Consider the following 12,369-nt stretch of genomic DNA (forward strand, 5'->3'; position numbering starts at 1 on the left):
GGCAGTAGTGCAACTCCTTGGACTCCGCAGCTGACATAAAGGCGAGGCGTAGAAGAAGAAGGCGGTAGACGACATGGCTGATGAAACAGCAAAAGCTCAAGTGGCTAAACCCGGCGGAGACACGATTTTCGGAAAAATTATACGCAAAGAGATTCCGACAGAACTCATCTATGAGGATGATCAGGTATAAAGTCAGTGTTTTTACGACGATGCACATTTAGGCTGAGCAATTAATGCTCCTTTAGATCATTTAACTCAAAGCTGTGCAGAAAAATCAGTCTGGCGAGAAGTGCGTTTATTTTTATTTCTGCATCTTATTTCAGACTGATGTTCTATCTCCCATATGTTTTATGTAGTTTTCATTGTGTAATTTGTGTGCAGATGACACTCAAGTGACATTTTTTGGTAAATGGTTAAGTGGAGTATTTTGGGGTGAAATTGCTTAAAGGGTTTTGTTATTGCACAATATATTGCAGTAAGCAGTTGCATACAAGGTGCTGCTCACCCCCGCCCCCCTCTGTAGAGAGGGTGCGTGTCTATATTGCTCTTCCATAGAGGTGGACGGATTGATCATATATTTCGATAATATCGATACCAACGCTGGTATTGATATTGAACGATAAACGGTAAAAAGATCGATACTCAAGCTTTTTTCTCTCCTGCACGCACTGACTGCTGCACACGCAGATTCATCAAAGTCTCCTCCCTGTCTGTAAGAGCAGCACTGCGCTGTGTCACACAACACGGAGCAGCGCACCCTTGTATTGTGGTTTGTCAGCCCTCTACCTCAGGAGATTTTGTTTTAAGTTGTGTTGGGTGATTTTTTTTTTTTTTAACAAAAATGTTAATTGTGATAATAAAGTATTTTGTTGTCAGGTACAATGTTTGGCGAAATTCTGTCCTAAGTCTTTTGGATCCTTTGGCTCTATGATGCTTAAATATGAAAAAGTATTGGTATTGGTATCGATATCAGCGATACTGGGCCTGTATTTACTTGGTATCTGATCAATACCAAAATTCCTGGTATTGCCCACCTCTACTCTCCCACAGACTGTGGGTGTCATTTGGAAAGCCCTGACATAAAAAACAAAACAAAAAAACCCTACTTATGGAAAATGTGCGTTCATGATATTACCTCCGAGAGCCTTTGAAATAGATGTGTTTGCCGAGGAAGTGGCTATGCGTACGTAGTGCAGTCTTGTCATGGTTATGGATAGGATTAGTGGTTGTGGTTAACGTAGTTTAGGAATCTACATATCAATAACAAATACGTAGCCTCATGATCACGTGACCTATATTGGCCAATGACAGAGATGCTGTGTACCAATGCAAGTTCACTATATGGATACAACTAGGGATGGGTATTGATAAGATTTTATCGATATCGATGCCATTATCGATTCTGCTTATCGATCCGATTCCTTATCGATTCCCTTATCGATACCTCGTGAATTTTGTACTAAAAGTAGGCTTTACAGGTTTTCTATGTATTTCATTGAGTCTTAAAGTAAATAAATATGAAATTGGTCACTGTACCCTTGATCTCTGGACATAAATAAAAATAAACAAAACGGTGTTTCGCTTTGAAGTTATTAATTCCGACTGGACTCTATCGTTCTGACTTGACTCATCAGAGAGCCGCGCAGCGTTTGGAGCTGTGTGAACAGAACGGAGGACGATTCTCGTTTCTTTCTCGCAACAAGACAGGAGTCCCAGTTAGTAACTTTAATCCGCACAAACGTGACTCACGATTGACATATTCAGGGATGAAAGTGGTGAAAAACAAAAAAAGCTGAAACACAAAATTATCCCCCGACACCACGTGCACGAAAATGTTTGAATTCTAGAAGCTCTGAAATGCAATCTGGGACTATTCCAGACAATAAACTGCAGTGAGTGCAGCATCCATTTAGGTGAGAAAAAAAAAACAAAACTTTCCTTATTCAAATTCATTCCAGTAGTATTCTGTTCTTACTAGGATGCAGCAGTTTTCTAGTTTGGCAGATAGTTCTGGAGGAAATCACTGAAGAAATTAACACATTGAAAATATGGTTTGACCGAAACAAACTGTCATTAAACTTAAATAAGACAGGGATGAAGTGGAGGTGTAAGAGTCACTAGGTGTTCACAGGAAACACTTATTTATATCTGTATGTATGTATTTATTTATTTATGTATGTTCATTGTTAGTTGCTTTTATATTTTCTGTTGTGTTTCTATTCAGGTTCTTTGTCTCTTTCTCTAAAATTGGATATAATAAGCATTAGATTATTAATATATAAACAAAAATAAATTTAAGAAATACTACAATTTGAAAACAAATGCACCCGAACGTGATGAGAGCTGCAAATGCGTAATGCTAGCTTTTAACATTGAAAATTCCATAGACATGCTAACGCGTTAGCATCTGTCAACTGTTTCAGAAGACCATAACAGGTCGGCTTAACATAGAAAAGGTAAATAATACTCACAGACGTATGCTCTTTAGGGTTTTAGCGGGGGAAAATTAAGCAAAAGAAAGAAAGTATAAACGAAGCAACAGATCGAAGCATTGCATCAATCTGCGAACCACTGCTTCGATTGGTTCAAGGATCACGGACCCGCTGCAGGGTCTGTAATCAATGTAGAGAAATGATCATTTTCCTGACAAACACCCCCCAAAACAACGGCCACTCTGAAGGACCGATAACAGAATCGTTAAGCACAAAGCTTATTGATGTCGGTGGATCGAATCATTTCTTAACGATACCCGAAAGGAACCGGTTCTCGATTCCCATCCCTAGATACAACTATGTACGGATAACCGCTGCCTTTTGCTGACGTGTGGTGCTGGTAACTTAACTGATTGTACATAAAATGTGAATTTATTACATGTAACAGAAATGTTAAAAATTCAGTTAAAGATGCTAACGTTGTCTCTCCAGGTGCAAAGGGGGCCAGAATGACTGTGACGTTAACCTGGGTTGCTCAAATTCCTCACGGGTTTCTGAGCGCAAATTCTGACCCAGTGTAGTGTTCAAGGCATTTTTTCCCAAAGCTAAAGCTTCCGAGGATTGTGAATGCAGCATTAAACTGAGGTCTAGACTTCTGTGAAATATGTCACAGAAGAGAAAAAGCAACAACAACAAAAAAAAACATCATACACATCATGATTCCTTTAAAAAAAAAAAAAAAAACTAAGCAGGTAAAATAGATTCTTGCACAATGGGATTTCTCTGGATCCTCACCCTTTGATGTCTGGGGAGAGCTTATGGCTGGGGGTTTGGTGTATGGATCATTACATTAAAATCACCATTCTACTATATGGTAATGTATAAATGAGTAAGGAAATATTAGTATTTGAAAGATTTCACTCCCTGCAGTTTGCAGATTTCTCCACATAATCCACACCAACTAATGTCTTTCTAGCGGTAGTGATCTTGTAGCTGTTGTCTTAGCAGCTATTGCTGACCTGAAACATTATAAAAAAACACTAAAAATATAATAAAATTAAGCTAATTTTGCCTGTGTCTTAAACTTTTATGTTGATAGAACAGCATGGTACCTCAGTGGCAACTTCTGACCTGAAATACTCTGCAAAGATTATATTTCTGGATACTAAATATAGCACATTGGTTGCACACGGTTGCTGTATTTTATGGGGGCAAATCTTACAGGGGTTAGTGTTTCTGTGTAGGCTCTCAGTTGTCCAGGTGGTTTCCATAGTAGAGAAGCTTGAATCTTCGACTGGACTGGGTTGCTTGACGTGAGGACGATTGCTTCAAATCGCAGAAGCTTCCTCAGCTAAAATTCTTGCTCTGGTAGTCTGACTTCTGTCTTGACTCTTGTAGAGAAGTCCCTTTGATGACTGTGACAAATGGTGACTTGGGGAGTCTCGTGTAAGGAGTAGGACTTCCACTGTGAGGGAACGTCAGCTTTGACAGTTTAGCCATATGGTGCATTTCTCTGTGCATGATCCAGCATGCATGTGCCTCAGTGTTAAGGATCCCATTAAGTGGAAACAGTTGCTGGGGTCATGTTTCACCTGGCTGTGGCAGATAGGTGATTACTTTGAAGAGAAACCAGTTTGTCTACCTTTGTGGTTCCCAACCAAAGTCCAGGCAGGCCAGCTGCAGTCCACAGTGTGGTGGATGCAGTGGCACGGGATGTCAGCGCCTGCTCCCAAACCTGACCTGACCTGTTTATCTACTTTAACTGACTGCAGATGAACATTATGATTTCAAACTGGTGTTGCTGTGTTCTTTGTTTAAGTTAGCACATATTTGACTGTGACAGTAATCTGTGATCTTTGTAGGAAAACTTTTGCAGTTTTTTGCAGAGTGAAGGTGCCGCATCATTGCAGAAAACTTGTCTGCTTTCAGTAAAGGACGGCGTCTGCTTGAGAAACCCCACAAGAGATCGTATCATTTTTAAGAACGAGTCATTTTAGCTGAAAGTGTTCATGATGCTGTGAGTTTTCATGGTCTCACTGAAGCCCCATCATGTCCACCAAGGAGCTATTTTCAGTGCTGTTTGTCTGTTAACAAGATTACGTAAAAACTACACAACCGATTTTCTTGAAACTTGGTGGAAGGGTGGAGTATGAGTCAAGGAGGGAACCATTAATTATTTATTATTTTACTTTACCTATATATACACTCAACAAAAATATAAACGCAACACTTTTGGTTTTGCTCCCATTTTGTATGAGATGAACTCAAAGATCTAAAACTTTTTCCACATACACAATATCACCATTTCCCTCAAATATTGTTCACAAACCAGTCTAAATCTGTGATAGTGAGCACTTCTCCTTTGCTGAGATAATCCATCCCACCTCACAGGTGTATATCAAGATGCTGATTAGACACCATGATTAGTGCACAGGTGTGCCTTAGACTGTCCACAATAAAAGGCCACTCTGAAAGGTGCAGTTTTGTTTTATTGGGGGGGGATACCAGTCAGTATCTGGTGTGACCACCATTTGCCTCATGCAGTGCAACACATCTCCTTCGCATAGAGTTGATCAGGTTGTCAGTTGTGGCCTGTGGAATGTTGGTCCACTCCTCTTCAATGGCTGTGTGAAGTTGCTGGATATTGGCAGGAACTGGTACACGCTGTCGTATACGCCGGTCCAGAGCATCCCAAACATGCTCAGTGGCGTGACATGTCCGGTGAGTATGCCGGCCATGCAAGAACTGGGACATTTTCAGCTTCCAAGAATTGTGTACAGATCCTTGCAACATGGGGCCGTGCATTATCCTGCTGCAACATGAGGTGATGTCTTTGGATGTATGGCACAACAATGGACCTCAGGATCTCGTCACAGTATCTCTGTGCATTCAAAATGCCATCAATAACAGACGCCTGCCCATACCATAACCCCACCACCACCATGGGCCACTCGATCCACAACATTGACATCAGAAAACCGCTCACCCACACGACGCCACACATGCTGTCTGCCATCTGCCCTGGACAGTGTGAACCGGGATTCATCCGTGAAGAGAACACCTCTCCAACGTGCCAAACGCCAGCGAATGTGAGCATTTGCCCACTCAAGTCGGATACGACGACGAACTGGAGTCAGGTCGAGACCCCAATGAGGACGACGAGCATGCAGATGAGCTTCCCTGAGACGGTTTCTGACAGTTTGTGCAGAAATTCTTTGGTTATGCAAACCGATTGTTTCAGCAGCTGTCCGAGTGGCTGGTCTCAGACAATCTTGGAGGTGAACATGCTGGATGTGGAGGTCCTGGGCTGGTGTGGTTACACGTGGTCTGCGGTTGTGAGGCTGGTTGGATGTACTGCCAAATTCTCTGAAACGCCTTTGGAGACGGCTTATGGTAGAGAAGTGAACATTCAATACATGAGCAACAGCTCTGGTTGACATTCCTGCTGTCAGCATGCCAATTGCACGCTCCCTCAAATCTTGCGACATCTGTGGCATTGTGCTGTGTGATAAAACTGCACCTTTCAGAGTGGTCTTTTATTGTGGGCAGTCTAAGGCACACCTGTGCACTAATCATGGTGTCTAATCAGCATCTTGATATGGCACACCTGTGAGGTGGGATGGATTATCTCAGCAAAGGAGAAGTGCTCACTATCACAGATTTAGACTGGTTTGTGAACAATATTTGAGGGAAATGTTGATATTGTGTATGTGGAAAAAGTTTTAGATCTTTGAGTTCATCTCATACAAAATGGGAACAAAACCAAAAGTGTTGCGTTTATATTTTTGTTGTGTGTATAAAGTCCCTTCGGCTGCTCCCTTGTTTGCACTCGGGGTCGTTGAATTTGTACAGGTTTTACGCCGGATGCCCTTCCTGACGCAACTCCACTTGGCCACCACCCCTGCTATGTATGTATATATATATATATATATATATATATATATATATATACATACTAGTGTGTTGTCTGTGGGGATCCACAGCCTCTAGATTGGGTAGTGTTTATAAAATAGGTAGCTGACATTTTTCCAGGGTGGTAGTAAATTATGCAAAGTTTCTATAATGAGTTTTTAGAGGAAAAACGAAACCCTTTTATTTCCTGTTAATTACATTATTTTTTATGTTAATTTACTGTCTTAATGTATTTAGAAATTGTTTAGGTTCTTGTCATATACACACTATTATTATTATTTTATTATTACTTCTATTTTGTCATTTGATTTTTAAATGGACCACAACGGAAATAAGTGTTTTCACTTTTTTTGTGTCATCCATGTATTTTTAACGTAAGTACAGTTACGTACTTGATCTTACTAAATAAAATCATGCACACATACACAGATGCCACTTCGTTTTTAATATATAGATGATTTACCACCCTCTGTTGGAATGGTGTTTAGGTCCAGAATGTAATTATCAACGTCCATTGTTCAGTCTTGTTACATAATATCTGTAGTTTCTCCAAAAATATTTGCCTATCAATGTTACATTTTGGCAGCATTTATCCTTGACCCAAATTACATAAACATACCAAATGGAAAATGTCAGCTCTCGCCAGTTTGTCCATGGTCGAAGTTATACACATGCATGCATGCACACATACATGTACACAGACACCACTTTGCTTTTAATATATTGTGGCGAGCTGCGCGGAAGAACGAAAACCGGTGGCGGAATACATCGAACGCACTACTCAAAAAAACAAAAAAAAACAAATCAATATCAGTAACAACACTGTTAAACTAACGTGAACCACAATAACAACATTTAAACCCCCAAACTCCCATGGTGCATTGCAACACAATGTCCATTGTTCATGGTTGTTCGTTGTCAATTGTGGCCTGTGGAATGTTGGTCCACTCCTCTTCAATGGCTGTGCGAAGTTGCGATGACGAACTGGAGTGAGGTCGAGACCCCGATAAGGACGACGAGCATGCAGATGAGCTTCCCTGAGACGGTTTCTGACAGTTCGTGCAAAAATTCTTTGGTTATGCAAACCGATTGTTTCAGCAGCTGTCCGAGTGGCTGGTCTCAGACAATCTTGGAGGTGAACATGCTGGATGTGGAGGTCCTGGGCTGGTGTGGTTACACGTGGTCTGCGGTTGTGAGGCTGGTTGGATGTACTGCCAAATTCTCTGAAACGCCTTTGGAGACGGCTTATGGTAGAGAAATGAACATTCAATACACGAGCAACAGCTCTGGTTAACATTCCTACTGTCAGCATGCCAATTGCATGCTCCCTCAAATCTTGCGACATCTGTGGCATTGTGCTGTGTGATAAAACTGCACCTTTCAGAGTGGCCTTTTATTGTGGGCAGTCTAAGGCACACCTGTGCACTAATCATGGTGCCTAATCAGCATCTTGATATGGCACACCTGTGAGGTGGGATGGATTATCTCAGCAAAGGAGAAGTGCTCACTGTCACAGATTTAGACTGGTTTCTGAACAATATTTGAGGGAAATGGTGATATTGTGTATGTGGAAAAAGTTTTAGATCTTTGAGTTCATCTCATACAAAATGGGAGCAAAACCAAAAGTGTTGCGTTTATATTTTTGTTGAGGTATATAGATTTATTATATATTTTTGTCTCCCTCAGATTTGTGCATCCCGTGGTTAAAATATGTACTTTTAAGTGTCGTTTGAGGTACACTGTGTTCTCTTGGAGGGCTTCTTGTTTAATTTGTTCTTCTTTTCTTTTCAGTGTGTAGCCTTCAATGACATTAGTCCTCAGGCTCCAACTCACTTTCTGGTGGTCCCCAAAAAGCCCATTGTTCAGCTGGCGACAGCAGATGACTCTGACGCTGCCGTAAGTGTGACGCCATCTGTTGGCTAACTGTAAAATGATGTCACTTCTGTTCCTTTAAAATCTGCATTATTCCGCTGACTTTCAGTCGTTTTCTGTCTCATAGCTGTTGGGCCATTTGATGATTGTTGCAAAGAAGTGTGCAGAGAAGGTGGGCCTGTCGAAGGGCTTCAGGATCGTCATCAACGATGGTGCGGACGGAGGTCAGTCAGTCTATCATCTCCATGTCCATGTTCTAGGAGGGCGCCAGTTGCGTTGGCCCCCCGGTTAATCAGCTTCTCCCATCAAAGCCGCCAGCCTTCTCACTCATCATCGTCCAGCCAGTATTGATTTACTTGTGACTTTTGCAGCTGTCAGTCTGTCATGTGAAACAAGAGTCAGACAAAAACTGTAAGTTTGTCGTGGAAATAAAATGCACCTCAGAGCAGCTGTGTTTTCCTGTCTGCTTTATTTCACGGGTTCTTCCCAGCGTTCAGTTTATTTCTCCTCAGTGCATGACGTAACCGGAAAACTAGCCTGCTGCCATTACTGTAACAAATTAAAATACTCTCTGAAGGTATAAACAGGAAGTTGAAGGTCTTTATATCGTCAGGTACGTGAGTATTTGCACAATGACTCAGTTTTTTTGCTCATCCAGACCAACGGATGTTGTGGCAACATGTAGAAAGTGCTTCTTCGCCTTCAGTTCTTGGTGGATTTTTGTTTGACTCATTGAAGCACGGTTCACAATTCTTAGTGGAATTCTAAAATTTTGGGGGGTGAAATCAAGCATTATGGTGGTGAAAACAGTGAAATTCACCCAAAATGGGGCTTGCTCCAGGACTGTATGGTTGTTGAGGGAGAAAAAAAAATGGACCAAAAGAAAATTTACACATTGTAATAAAGATTTTGGTGGAGAACCACAACTGCCAGCAGAAATATTTACAGCAGTGTACAAATTACTATCCCTGAAAAACAGTTTATAAACTGCTGTAAATATTTCACCTGTTATTTCAGGTTTTATTTAACCGTGTATTTACACAGTAGTGTAAATGCTAAAATGAGTTGTTGGTTAGGAGTTTGTGTCATTTTCTTCAACTGCATACTGTGGGTTCATATCAAACCAGATGAGCGCCGCATCACTGCTGTGGTTGTATTTTTGGCTCTACGCTACGGAGGAGCTGAAATGAAAGGATGACATGTCACCTTTCTGCTTTAATTCAATGTGTTTAACAAAAATATCGCATTAACCACTTAGCAATTACATTTTATATACAGTTGTTCCAATTTCAGAGGCCATAAGTAATTGTACAATCCAAATATACCGGAGTCATTAAACAGCCAGTTTTGTTTTGACACATCAGGGGATGGATACAAGAATGTTTCAGACTCACTAAATGTCTTGGACTTAAGCCCTGGTCCCACCAAATAATGAACGATGGCTAATGAGCCACGCAGCATAATTTTCGTCAGTCTAAGGAATACATGTTGGTAAAGCTCTCTGGAGTGGAAGAACTAAGTCCTTTGAAGGTCCATTGTTGCTGGTCCTCTCCGAATATCATAGCATTAAATGGATGACAGTCCAGGACCACCCCTGGATGGGACACCAGTGAGAGGCAGATCATTTCCCCAGCCAAGGCTGGTACTCATCCACAGCTGTTTTAACTGAGACAATGCAGAAGTGTCTAGTCCAAGGACACAGATGGGTAGTGTGAGTAGGATTTCTGAAGTAGGCAGTTCTTAAAAACTGCAAAAAAAAAAAGTATGTGGGGAAAGTCAGTAGCTCCAGGAGAAGTTATATAGTTGCAGTTCTCCATTCACAGATGCCTGTAGAGGAGGTAGCTCAGTGGGATAGATGTTGGTCTACGAATGTGAATGTAAAAACCTGAGTTTAATTGTTATGCTACCTGTGTCCTGAGACAAAACCCTTCATCTGCATTGTTTCAGTGGGTACGAGCCTTGGCTTGGGAAGTAAGTTCCATCGGATCGATGCCCTGTCTCAGTGGCTTCATCATCTCTCATCCGCTTTATGCTGCCGAATTTGTGGCTAAGCACCGGCACCAACTGGCCTTGAGGCCTATGGTTCCTGATATGGAGGGACTGTGTATATAAATGGACCGGCACCAACTGGCCTTGAGGCCTATGGTTCCTGATAATGGAGGGACTGTGTATATAAATGGACATAATCCCCAGATGACTGTGATTATTTTTTTTTTGTTAAGGCTGACAGTCTACACTACAAACGCATCTGGAGTGTTTTATTTCAACCTCTTTGTGGTGGTGTACAGAGGCAAAGTTACAGAAACTGCTGTCTGAGTATGTACAGACCTGACTGTTGTGTTGAAGTTCAGTTTCATTCAGCTGCAAAGCCTTGATGTGTCCATGGCCACCATGTTAAGTTGTTGGAAAAGGTGCATAACTCTTTTAAGTTTGTATTTAATTGCTGGTGCCTGGATTTATACCAATTTGACCAACTACAATTTAAAAATTGATCTCTGGAATGAGCAGCAGAAACAAACTACCTGTACATTACAAATTACAATCTATTTTTTATTATTTTACTTTGTAGGAACAATTTTCAGTGGTAATTTTGAAGGGGAGCTGGGCAGTTTTTTTTTTGTTTTTTTTTTTTAATTTAAATTAATCTGTGGTTATGATCCGAGATGTTTCCCGCAGAGGTGAAAAAAATTGTGATGTAAAGTCAACTGAAAGTAAATGGCTCAATTTTATTAACAGTAGAAACAATGCAGGTAGCTGAATATATATTGCATGAAACATTCACAAAACATTAAAAAAATTTAAAATAAATAAAATGCTTTCTTTACAAAAACAGAGAAAGAACACGGATGGGGTGAGACATAAAAAAAAAGTACCTACGTACCTAGCATTCACAGTCCCCTAATTAAATTTGATAAAACAAGTGGCGTTTTTTTGTTGTTGTTTGTTTTAGACAGAATAGTTCCAGAGATGCAAAGCAGTCGTGCCCAGACTGACCATTCATACAGCCTTTGACAGCTTCTTTGCTACACATCTATAAAAACAAAATGTGCAAAGTAAAAGAAAATATGTAGATAACCATCTTTTTGTTTTATTCAGTGCGCTTACGTAGTCAAAACTGGCACTCGGAGGCATTGGGGGGGGGGAAGAAAACACTGTACAGTATAGAGAAAAAGAAAAAGAAAGCTCTGGTACCTAAAGTCACTGTTGTAAGAGTATCTAAGCAGGAACACACTTTTTAAACTCATCTTGAGTTGGAACACAGGCTATAGATGGAGAAAGATCCACAAAATTGTTAGTTCCCCCCCGGCCCACACACACCTTTTTTTTTTTTTTTTTAACCTAGAAAAGCAGCAACCATTGAGTAAAAGGTTCACTGGAACAATGCATCTATATACACTGATATCAATCCGTATTACGAGCAAAATGAATCCGCAAGGTGGGATTTTTAAATAATGTGGTCATTTCTACCACAAACCTGAACCACACAGGTCTTCGTGGTATTTGCTCACATTCATTTGTGAAAATAAATCCAGCAGCCTATTCAAGTTCAGCATTTGAGAACAGCGGATCTCGACCTGGTGACCCGATGCTGAAGGAAGAAATTCCTGCAAAAGTAAACATAATAGCTACTGTCCAGGTGAAGCGGCATCTCCAAGATCAAAGTAAAAAAAAACAAAAAAAAAAACAACTTCGCATTAGCTGTGACAAGAACACAGACAAACCATACCAATGGAAAACAGGATGCTAAGAGGTAAGCTGCACTGATACAGGAACCAAGTCATATTTTGCAAAATAAATGGCAGCAACGATAAAAGCAGTGTGAAATGATTTTGGAGTCTAGATTCGAAGCACATTCAGAGCAGTTGCAGCACCACAGAGTGAGGGTGTGGCATTCCCTTAATTTAAAGCTGCAGTATGTAGGATTTAGGTTGTATTCACAGAAATGGCGTATAGCATTCATAACGCCTTGCAATAACGAATCGAGCCCTCCATATCTATGTGGGAGCAGGCCCCCACACGGAATGCCGTGTAGCCCAAAAAGACTCTTTTTTTGCAGCACATGAAACGACTGAAGGAAAATAAGTTGGTTAGCCTGCACAACTTGCTCGTGCAGGCTGAGAATAGCCTGCACAAGCAAGCTGTAGTTGCTCGT

General features: G+C 40.9%; 1 protein-coding gene and 1 long non-coding RNA gene across 2 annotated transcripts; both read left to right on the forward strand.

Annotated features, from left to right (window-relative positions):
- Positions 1–26: 26 nt before the first annotated feature.
- hint1 (histidine triad nucleotide binding protein 1) lies at positions 27–8,664 on the forward strand. Its single transcript, XM_034185488.1, has 3 exons — positions 27–184; positions 8,136–8,240; positions 8,344–8,664. Exons 1-3 carry the CDS (start codon positions 74–76, stop codon positions 8,506–8,508), a joined length of 381 nt encoding a protein of 126 aa, XP_034041379.1. The 5' UTR covers positions 27–73; the 3' UTR covers positions 8,509–8,664.
- A 2,228-nt stretch (positions 8,665–10,892) lies between these two features.
- Positions 10,893–11,451, forward strand: LOC117523242. Its single transcript, XR_004564450.1, has 2 exons — positions 10,893–11,196; positions 11,232–11,451. It is a non-coding gene; the product is annotated as an uncharacterized LOC117523242 (long non-coding RNA).
- Positions 11,452–12,369: the final 918 nt, after the last annotated feature.

This window comes from Thalassophryne amazonica, chromosome 13, assembly GCF_902500255.1.
Source record: "Thalassophryne amazonica chromosome 13, fThaAma1.1, whole genome shotgun sequence".
Lineage (NCBI taxonomy): Eukaryota > Metazoa > Chordata > Actinopteri > Batrachoidiformes > Batrachoididae > Thalassophryne > Thalassophryne amazonica.

Bases quoted from the DNA above. Each gene is read 5' to 3' on its own strand.
- hint1 (XM_034185488.1), top strand. From the start codon at position 74: ATGGCTGATGAAACAGCAAAAGCTCAAGTGGCTAAACCCGGCGGAGAC. The intron at 185-8,135 runs GTATAAAGTCAG...TTTTCTTTTCAG, and splicing joins TCATCTATGAGGATGATCAG to TGTGTAGCCTTCAATGACAT. The intron at 8,241-8,343 runs GTAAGTGTGACG...TCTGTCTCATAG, and splicing joins CAGATGACTCTGACGCTGCC to CTGTTGGGCCATTTGATGAT.